General features: G+C 40.2%; 1 protein-coding gene across 1 annotated transcript; it reads left to right on the top strand.

Annotated features, from left to right (window-relative positions):
- Positions 1-206: 206 nt before the first annotated feature.
- Positions 207-1,209, top strand: LOC144714929 (chlorophyll a-b binding protein 40, chloroplastic-like). Its single transcript, XM_078589741.1, has one exon. It carries the CDS (start codon positions 287-289, stop codon positions 1,085-1,087), a length of 801 nt encoding a protein of 266 aa, XP_078445867.1. The 5' UTR covers positions 207-286; the 3' UTR covers positions 1,088-1,209.
- Positions 1,210-11,534: the final 10,325 nt, after the last annotated feature.

Raw genomic sequence — 11,534 nt, 5'->3', positions numbered from 1 at the left:
CATTGATATTTTAGAAATCCAAACGACAAAGTTTCCGGTGTAGGGAGAGGATCTGATCTTGTGGCTAAGCGGAGTGCTATCAAAACGATACTGAGCATGCTAACCCAATCGGGTGCCCGCACAGGATTCGGAAGGGCAGAAATCCAGATCGCCCCGGGGCCCAAGCCTACTCCCGGCGATATTATAACGGAGACTCGTCGCCTGTAATCTTCTCAAGTCCAATTTCAGCAGTCCAGTCTCCTGCCAACGTCTAAGAAGAACTCGACTTCCTCCCCCCCCGAAGACGATGGCAGCCTCCATGGCCCTCTCCTCCCCCTCCATGGCCGGTAAGGCGGTGAAGGTCTCCCCCGCCGGCTCCGAGGTCCTCGGCGAGGGCCGGATCTCCATGAGGAAGACGGCAGCCAAGCCCAAGCCCGTCTCCTCCGGCAGCCCCTGGTACGGCCCCGACAGGGTCAAGTACCTCGGCCCCTTCTCCGGCGAGGCCCCCTCGTACCTCACCGGCGAGTTCCCCGGCGACTACGGCTGGGACACGGCCGGGCTCTCGGCCGACCCCGAGACCTTCGCCAAGAACCGCGAGCTGGAGGTGATCCACGCCCGCTGGGCCATGCTCGGCGCGCTGGGCTGCGTCTTCCCCGAGCTGCTCGCCCGCAACGGCGTCAAGTTCGGCGAGGCGGTCTGGTTCAAGGCCGGGTCGCAGATCTTCAGCGAGGGCGGGCTGGACTACCTCGGCAACCCCAGCCTGGTGCACGCGCAGAGCATCCTCGCCATCTGGGCCACGCAGGTCGTCCTCATGGGCGCCGTCGAGGGCTATCGCGTCGCCGGCGGGCCGCTCGGCGAGGTGGTCGACCCGCTGTACCCCGGAGGCAGCTTCGATCCGCTGAACCTGGCCGAGGACCCAGAGGCCTTCGCGGAGCTGAAGGTGAAGGAGATCAAGAACGGCCGCCTGGCCATGTTCTCCATGTTTGGCTTCTTCGTGCAGGCCATCGTCACCGGCAAGGGTCCCCTGGAGAACCTGGCTGACCACCTTGCCGACCCCGTCAACAACAACGCCTGGGCCTACGCAACCAACTTTGCACCGGGGAACTAAGTTTTCCGGCCATCTGGACACATGGCGTTCCCTAGTGTTCTAAGATTTCTTTTCGGACCATTTGCGTTCCGATACTGTAAATTATGAACTCGAAGATTTAAGTTCATATGTTCCCCGTGCAATTCTCTTTGTCAATGTTGGGAGGGCGAAGGTCCGGGACTTGAGGTGGAAAATTAAAGACGTATTGAAAAATAATTATTATTGTTACTAAATCATGCGGGTCCAAATTATTTTCAGCATGAGCAAAACTTTTGCCCATTTTTGAGCTTACTTATCGTTTGCCCATTTTTTGAGCTTAACTCAAAGAAAGGTGTTCAAGGAACAAATCTGACACCTTTCTCAATTATTTAATATGGAAATTTGATCAAAACTTTAAAGGTTGCTTAAACATCTTCACTGGTTGATTTACGTTGTTTTGGGGGTGAAATGATCGATACACAGATTTTCAAGATTCCATCGATCTGAGATTTCATTGTTGTCGCAATGAACAAGGCCATTGAAAGATTAAGGCCTTCAGTTATCAGAATATTACAGATGTGCTTATCCCCAGAAAGTTTATTATCCCTTTCGTTATAAATATATGAATATCACAACGTTAATGGCTTTGTAAGATAGCCCTGAATAGCCAAACAAAGTGGTAGTCATGAAAAGCTTCACAAGTGGAGGGCTTATCGACCATTAAGTGTGTGTGATTATGGTTTTCGGGGGAACTATGATATGAGGTATTATGAATTGACGACACAAAACTAGGATCTACTAGAAGTGAACTTTGAATTATTACCATCTGCAGAAAAAAATTGAGGATTTCTAGGGTTCTTTGACTTATGGTCAGAGCAACACCCTAGGTTTTTTGTGATTGCAGCAATAGAGGTAGATATAAAACCAGTTTATTTATTTTTTAATGTTGGGATGTGTAGGAGTCATGTTGCTCGGATATACGTTGTTAAAATAAGTAAATAGCCATGATGGCACCATGAAGAGAGGAGAGTCCTCTAAAAGGATATGCTCTAGAGTCCAGACATGCCAAAAAACATTTTGTTGAGGATGAATTCCGAAACAAGGTAAAAAGTGCACGGGCAATGGTCAAATAATTATGACAAGAAGAGAAGAAACTATATCTATCAGCCCTTGAACGACGTTTCACAAAACGGTTGGTTGATGAAAGGAGTAACTAGTAGAATAGTGGCTACTAAAAAAGGCCCAAATGGAGAGGATTAGGAGAACAAGGATGAACAAATGATAAAAGGAGTCCTTATGTAGGGAGGAGAAACTAACCTCTCCATTTGCGTGGGAGTTACCCTAATACGGTAGAGTAACGCCCACTGAATTAAAGAAAATTTACTCTCGCAACTCATTTTGAACTGAACCCCTCGTGTCCTGCTGAATGAGTGAACCCACAACTGGAGCTTTCATGGCCTGAATTGGGGGGCTAGGCTCAGGGCTCAGTAGATAGTCACCCGTTCGTGGAGAAGCTGGTCGAGGTACTCCGAAGGACACAAAATTGGCAATTAAATTGGAACGAAAATGTAATGCGCATCAACGCAAGTTCATGATTCCTTTAAAATTCCTTTAATCCGCTTCATCGTATACTGTTGTGATAATCTGATATCGAACCCTTCACGAAATAGTTAAGTACATACCATGTATATCCATTGTCGACATAGTTATTAGTTAAAATAAAGTAAAGCGTTTTTGTCATTACTGTGTGCAACACGTCTTTTATATTTTCTTCAAGTATCCCACCACCATGATTCTTCAAAATTATATTTTCATCTTATTGGAGTCGTACATTGATGAAAATATTCAAGATTGCAGAAGAAATATCGTTTTTCTTGACATATGCTCATACTTAAAATCTATTTCCCAATGTCCTAAATGGACCGATCAAACTTTGCTCCATGCACAATTAACCATCTCAAGTCATGATCGACCGTGTTTATATATGCACAACACCAGAGGGAAATCATCTAACGAGTAAACAAATATCTTGGTAATCGCAAATTTTAAGCTGGTACAAAATACGTTCGTATCTTTGAAGATAACTCACCTTTGATAGAAATGGCAGTATGTTAAATATGTAACTTCTGACCTTAAAGCCATGGCATTGAAGCTCAGTGCAATTTATTGTTTGAACAATATAGTCCACCAAAATTTATGTGTACTAACGAAATATTATTTGATTCCAGATGCCTAAGTTAAAGTTGTCACAAAATTTTAAAAAATGCCTACAATCATAATGGTCTGGTCAACCACTATTCTGTGGAATTTCAAGTTGGGAAACTCAAAGAAATCACTGCAAAAAATGATCAGGTTATCTCATTATTTACAAAATTCAGTAAAAAAAATCATCTGAATTAACTTAGGCAGATGCATACTCAGTATTTTCATTTTCATACAATCTCATCCCTTGAAGTTTGAACCTATAACTTTAGGAAGTCAAGATGGTTCGCTGGATATTAAGTGATTAAAATTTTAATTTAATTGACCTTCAATTGAACAAGATTACAATAATTATGTTTTATTTTAAGAATATTTACCATATGATTACAATATTTTCATTCCCAAAAAGGTTTGTGTGAAATTTGAATTTATTTTGTCCTAGAAAAAATAAAATCATTGATAGATTATAGGTACATATTGTATTATGTTTTATTTTAAGTGATGTTACTTCACAATTTCAGGTCAATCTGACGTCGGATCTCGAGATATCAAGGTTACAATTTTCTTGAATCATAGCCATCTGAATTCTTCAATTTCTCTCTCCTCCAGTTGTTCCCAGCTCATCTTCCCTTCCACGTGAAGGAAGGAATCTCTCTGCAAATCTGGTGTTGAAAAATGTGAGAAAATGTGGAATTTTTTTTTTAAATGAGGAAAGACCATTAGTAATTATAAATAAGTAGTCTTTGTCTTCTAAAATTAGTTGCTTCATGAATCTAAAGTCAAATAAATATGTACAAATTCTATAAAATCTTGAAAAATCACAAATTCAGGCTAAAGGAAATTTTAATCAGTTTAAAGCATCATAACGTGCAAATATGGACATTTAGATGCAGATATTTATGATTATGCATGATATTTCTACAATAGTTTACATGTTATCACAAACTGATTCTCAACACTAAATATCTAACCCTACTTATGTCAGAAACTATGCAATGATGATAAATATCTCCTAAAAACACCATGAGTATTTATAATCCATTTTTAAATGTGTGAATACATGTATTAAGATGTTTGATTCAATTTGGTTGTGACTCCCTTAAATAGTGAGCAAATTGTTGCCCTTTCGTTTTTATCATGTTCAATTATTTGCATCCACAAGTTTTTCCATTATCTCTTTAACATATTCTAGCCATTGAATATAATCTATGTTTTACTTAGTATTTTCCTATCTGTCTAATCCACCAATTAGACTAAAACTTTTTAAATTAATCTATGTAAAATAAGTATGAGGAAAAAGTTTATTTGATATTTAATGAGAGGTAAAATATGGTATATTCCTACTTATAATATTTTTGGAAGTAAACATACTATGTTATAAAAAGATTTCTTAATGATTTCTACAATTTTTTAATGTACTTGTTTCTTCTTGAATTTTGATCTGAAATACAAAAAAAATTGTGAGTAGATTTTTTGAGCTCAATATTAGTACTGAATTGTTATAACCTAGTATTGGATTTTGTGAAATTTTGATATTTATATGAAAGGATCATAAGTAACATTACTTAGGGTCCTGAATATTTTAATTTACATGACGGGTAGTGAATCGATTGAGAAATATGAAAATAATGTGAAACAAGAAGTGATAAAACTTGGGCCACATGTCAGAATATCTTGGGTTCTCTAGAGCCTTGACATGGCGAGAAAACTAAATGATTCACAGCAGAATGTGGTTACGAAATTATAATGACATCAATAAAAACATGAAATGAATCATGCCTGCACATACTGTATCCATGATTCCTTTGACCCGTGAGTGACTCATGTTGAGATGCTCATGTGCGCAACCTCTACATGTATCTATGCAGTCCATGACACGTTGAATTTCCTCTTTTGCCTTGACGAGTTCTATTCACCCTCTATTGTCGTCATTATGCCATCCGGATCGCATCAAGAATGGAGTGGAGTTCAAGGGAGAAGGGAGAAGAAGGGAAAGGCCCCTGAACAATTCTGGCTTGGGTGAATTTGGTGTAGGGCAGTCCATTATTTTTACTAAGTGGGTATTTTTCATAAAACCCAAAACTTTAACATCTTCCAATGTCCAAAAGACCATTTACATGTGACCCTCTAGGCCCATGTATCAATCTAGTTAACGACTCCATTGGCCCAATAACCTTTCTTGACCTTACAAAATATTTAAATAGTATCAAATCAATTTAACTCAATCGATAGGATGAGTCTCCATCTCATGGGGTGCCAAGATACGCCTCATGCTCTAGAATTTACAAATCATTGTGTATCGACTCCCTCATGGAACCTGCTCATCATTGGTTACCATTTACGTATTATCCCTCATCCACTTGACACTCTTAGGATGACTTAGGGTATGGCCCACTAGCAAACCCTAATCAGACATTCAATTCAGTAATGATGCATTTGGAAATCTTGCCAGAACTCTTCTCCGATATTTCATTGCCTTGGCCAAGTACCTCATCACATAATATTCCTTGAGTTATGTTCTCTTACATCAAGGGTGGACGATTCCATCTTGGTAACTCAATTGTATTTGTGAACTTTTTGGTGCACCCCAATTAAGAGTGTTTGGAATCCCATGATTAGACACTCCCATATCATAATCATAGTACAATGGTCCATCGACAAGACGTCTTTGGTGTCTCAGGTCTAAAAACCACTTACCATTCAGCTTGATTTACAATTTGGTATAACACCATTGAGGGAGTCATGCGGATTAATTAAGTGAACTCTTTCCACTAGAAACACGCACTATCTAGTTGTAGTGTCTTATAACACCCTAAATTCATTTTTATTTCAAGTAATTAGCACAATTTTATCCATTTAAAAATTTTAAAATAGGGTTGTTATCGTATATTTACATGTTAAATTCTATTCCAAGTGAATTAGGATTTTTCCCTAAGTTTTTATTAATTTATGAATTTTATGCAATTTATTTAATATTTAAAAAACTCTATTTAAACAAAAATGGCAGGTTTAAAAACTAAATTTAATGTTAAAAAAATGTGGGATGAATTATGGAATTTTCTAGAATTTTCCTGCCTTTTATTGAAATTTTAGGAATTTATTCAAGGAAGAAACAAATTTTTACATAGAAAAATGATATACTCTTGAGAAAAATAGGATTTAAAAATAATATCTAAAGTCGGAGGGAGTTTTATTATAATTTGGTTGCAAATATACCCTTAGAACACTTGTCAGTTGCGCATTGCAGGCGCAAAAATCCAATTAGAAGTAGTTTTAGAGTATTATCGAATTAATATGGATTTTTCTATATTTATTTAGGGAAATATGAAGGAGAGGGAGGAGGGGCATAGGTCCAATTACTTTTGGGCAGCTTCGGTTTGCTCACTTAAATAAAAGCAGGGACTTTTCTGCACAACATCACGAAACAGAGTTAGTGGCGCCATGTGGCAAAATCTCAACTGTGAAAAGGGAATTTGATGGCTTTAATATTGTTGACAGCAACTTCTCTTAAGGGCGGTAAGTGCACCGTCTGTGCTGTGCATACAAAGATGAATGCGCAAGAGGTTACGTGACCATGCCTGAGTAGGTATCGTGGGTAAAAATGCATAGATCAGTGCAAATTGAAATGTATTTTTATTTATTTTGTTCTTTTATTTTCACCTCGGGGGTGTGTGACACCGATAGAAGACCCACCAAATTGACTATAAATTTTTCCAGAAAATCAGAAATCGACACGAATTGAGGGTGTAGCAAAATTTAAATTAAACAAATGAAATATTGATCCAACCACTAGGATTGATCAATATTAATGTATAAATTACTCTTAATCATGAAGTCAGATTGTGCTCAAATTTTATGGGCTTGCTTGTATTGACCTTCTCTTTCTATCTATATTGTTGGATCAATCAGATAAGTCTTGCATTCAGAGATAAAAATTAATTATTGGGGGTAAAATGGTAATTTTTACCATTTAAGCTAAGTATAGAAACCGAAATTTGAGCTGTGGAGGTCATTTTGGAGGAGGATCTTTTGCAACTACAAGACAGAGAGGAGCACCAGCCTGGATGAAATGCATTTGGTACTTTTACTTCATTGTATTTCAATTTTAGTGTATTTGGAATTATTTTTAGTGAAATTCTTGATTTCTCTTCCTCATATTAGTCTCAACTTCTAAATCGTTTTGCTCGAGCGGCATGCACAAGTTATTACTAAGATTAAGAGGAGCATTATGGAATTCAGCTAACTGTTCCACATGCACATTAAGAACAAAAAAAATTACAAAATAATAGAGAGATAGCTTAATTTGTAATTAGTAATAGATTTAACTATTGAGATATTAGTGAGCTATTTTGGATACTCAGTTCTCCGAAAAATAAATTAACGCTAAATTTTATTATTAACCCCTCTATTTGACTACTTTGATCTTTTTTTTTGGATCAAAGAAGTCATTTTAGAGAATACCTTATTCTTCTATTCTTCCCATCTCCTCTACCCTCCTTTCCAAATTCTTTGTATAACTAGGGTAATTTGATCTTCATTGAAAACAATGGCGATTCTTTATACCTGGGTTGCCCGACACTTCTTCGCTCCTACATGCTATGCGCCATCCACTCGTAAACTCGCACCTCAGACCTGATGGGAGACCATCCTGGAGACGCCTTGACGGGACGACGTCAACCTCACCGAGCTGCACGCGCCGATGCTCGCCACCTGGATAAGCATCTTTATCTTACTCGCTTTTATTTCTGTTTGTTTGTATTCCTGGATTTCATGAACTGGGCCGGTGTTGGGCCTTGTCCTCGTCTTTTCCTTTTATTTTTCAGTTGTATTTTCAAATTGTAAGGAGAGGCAGCCACGTCTCGCGACGGTTCGTCCTCCCCTCCCACGTTCACTTGGCACCTATCCTCACTATATAAGGGGATAGCATGCCCAAGGAACGTTTGAGTCATTTGTTGAAAAGAAATCCAACTTGTGTCTCCACTATCGTAGAGAGTAGAGAGTAGAGAGGTCCGGCTAGCCTCGCCCACGTCGAGACCACTTCGTGGTTAGAGCCCTCGTCGTCACGTCGAGATCACTCCGTGACGATGTGTCCAAGCGTTACGTCGAGATTACTCTGGGACGAGTAAAGAATTGAAGAAGTTGTCGCCGCCTGGAGCTGAATAAGCTTTCGTTGTTGTTCTTCTTCTTCTCTCTTCTTCTATTTCTTCTTCTCTCTTCTTCTATTTCTTCTTCTTCTTCTTCTTCTTCTTCTTCTTCTTCTTCTTCTTCTTCTTCCTCTTCCTCTTCCTCTTCCTCTTCCTCTTCCTCTTCTTCCTCTTCTTCTTCTTCTTCCTCTTCTTCTTCTTCTTCCTCTTCTTCTTCTTCTTCTTCTTCTTCTTCTTCTTCTTCTTCTTCTTCTTCTTCTTCTTCTTCTTCTTCTTCTTCTTCTTCTTCTTCTTCTTCTTCTTCTTCTTCTTCTCTTCTTCTTCTTCTTCTTCTTCTTCCTCTTCTCCTTCTTCTCCTTCTTCTTCTTTTTCTTCTTCTCTCTTCTTCTCTCTTCTTCTATTTCTTCTTCTTCTCTCTTCTTCTATTTCTTCTTCTTCTTCTTCTTCTTCTTCTTCTTCTTCTTCTTCTCTCTTCTTCTCTCTTCTTCTATTTCTTCTTCTTCTCTCTTCTTCTATTTCTTCTTCTTCTTCTTCTTCGCCAAGCTCTGCACGTCCATCTTCTAATTTTCCTTCTTCCTCGCCTTCTCCACCTTCAGCTGCTTCCCCATTAACACGGCGCCTGCGACCATTAACCAAGTGAGATTAAAGAGAAGAGAAGCGAGGGTCGTAAGAGAAGAGAAGACAAGAGTAAAAGAGAAGAGAAGTGAAGTTCGTAAGAGAAGAGAAGACGACAATAAAAGAGAAGTCAAGAGAAGCGCGTAAGAGAAAAGAAGCCGAGAATAAAAGAGAAAAAAAGCTCGTAAGAAGAGAGGATAGAATAGAGCAAAAGAATAGAGAAGAGAAGACGAAATGTCTTGCTCAGATCTTGTTCGTAAGAGGAAACGTTTCATGTCTTGCTCAGATCAACGAACACGCGCATGCGGCGTGGCGTCGACGACGGCAGACGGGCGGCGTTGACGTGAATGCCGGCGGCGTCGCCGGCGGCGGCCGGATGCGCGGCGGCGGCGCCGACGCATCGCCGCGGCGGCGGAGAAGGAGACGGGCGGCGGCGGACGGACTCCACGGCGTCGTCCGCGTCACGCGTGACGCGGATGCCACTGTGGAGTCCACCTGGGCGCCACGGTGGCCGCCGCGTCACCCTTTGACCGGAGGTAGGGAAAAAAATTCGACGCCAAATGGCGACATCTCATTCGTCGGGGCTATTTTTTTTACAAAGTTGAAAGTTCGGGCTACAATCTTTACAAAACTGAAAGTTGGGGCTCTTTCATAGTATTATCCCTTAATGTTTTGACACGTATATTAATATTTCAAGAACTATTCAAGTCCATACGAAACAAAAATATAGTAGGAGTCTACAATATGGTCTGTTTGTATTGGCAGCCAAAAGTGAAAAAGAGAGTGAGAGCAAGAGAGAGAGAGATAGAGACAGAGACACAGAGAGACATAGAGAGAGAGAGAGAGGATGGGGAAGAGAGCAAAACCAAGAGAGAAAATGAGAGCAGCCGAGGAAGAGAGTTAGACAGACAGTGTGCAATAACGAAAGAGACGGAGAGAGAGTGCGAAGGAGAGAAAGAGATTGAAAGAGAGGTAGAAAAAAAGAGGACGAGAGACGGAGAGAGAGAGACACAGAGAGAGAAAGTGCGAGGGAGAAAAATAGAGAGAGAGACAGAGATTGAGGACAGTGAGAGAGAGCGAGAGTGTGTAAGAGAGAATCAGAGTGAGAGTGCTACAAAGAGAGTGAGAGAGAGTGGGATAATGAGAGTGAGAGAAAATGGGACGAAGAAGGTGAGAGAGAGAGAGACAGAGAGAGAGCGAGATAGAGAAAGTGAGTGAGAAGATGGGTCAAGGAAAGTGAGAAATAGAGAGTCCGGGCGAGAGAGACTGAGACAGAGAAAGTGAGAGAGAAAATGGGACAAAGAAAGAGAGGGACAGAGAAACCCGGAGAGAGAGAGAGAGAGTGACACAGAAAGTGAGAGAGAAATTGGGACAAAGAAAGTGAGAGAGACAGAGAGAGTGCAACAAGGGGAGTGAGAGAGTCCCAGAGAGGGAGAGCGAGATAGAGAAAGTGAAAGAGAAAATGGGACAAAGAAAGTGAGTAAGAGAGAGAGAGAGCGAGGCAGAGAAAGTGAGAGAGAAAATGGGAGAAAGAAAGTGAGAGAGAGAGTGCAACAAGGGAAGTGAGAGAGAATAAGAGAGAGAGAGAGTGCTACAGAGAGAGTGAGAGAAAATGGGACAAAGAAATAGAGCTGTAGGAAGGATGATGTTTCGTCATCTGTCTGTTCAAAAAACGTCCTCCGTCATCGTCTGGAGCGACGGACTGATGACTGAACAGAGAGCTTTTAGCTATCCGTCATTCGTGACGGATGATGGATGGCGAAAATGACGAATGGATGGCTAAAACAGACTGATGACGTCTTGGTGATGGAAATATTTCTTCCTCTCCCTGTTGTTAAAGATAATATCGTGTCATTGACAACATCTTCTCTCTCTGCAGGAAAATCTCCAAATCTTCACACATCTGCATCGCAGCCTGAAGTGGTGGCGCCTCGTTCCTCAGCACCACTCACAGCTCCACCAAAGGACACGTCTTCATCATGATTAAGTGGTGCCTCGTTCCTCGGCCTCGCATCGTCCCAACACCTCATCACCATATCAGGGTTAGGTTAGCATTAAAGCTAACCTAACGTCTGTCGCTCAATGCCTATAAACAGGCCTCCTTGTATCGTTGATTATCATTCTCTTATCATCTCAATCTTGCCTCAACTCTCTTGTTACTCTTTTACTATTCAGTTTTAGTTGTTATCGCTTAGCTCATTGTGAGCCACTCTCTTCCTCGAGTCCTCAGTCAAGCTTCCAACTCAACACTTGTCTCTCTCTCAATCGCTCCCTTGATAACATGCATTTTTAGTGCCTTATATTATTATATTTATGCGTCTTTATGCATTAAATTACTCATATTTGCATGTTATCAAGCTTAAAATGATTAAATCTATTTTTAGAACAAATTTCTGAATTTTCTATATTTTTAGGATTTTCTAATAGTATATTCTAAAAGAATATAATTCTTTGAGAAAGAATATGATTTTTTTGGAATTTTTGGATATTAAATTTGGAAAGATATGATTTTTCTGATTCAAAATATA

The sequence above is a fragment of the Wolffia australiana genome, chromosome 18 (genome assembly GCF_029677425.1).
Source record: "Wolffia australiana isolate 7733 chromosome 18, ASM2967742v1".
In the NCBI taxonomy this organism is placed as follows: Eukaryota; Viridiplantae; Streptophyta; class Magnoliopsida; order Alismatales; family Araceae; genus Wolffia; species Wolffia australiana.
Note: the sequence above shows the minus strand (reverse complement) of the source record. Positions and strands in the feature narration are given on the sequence as shown.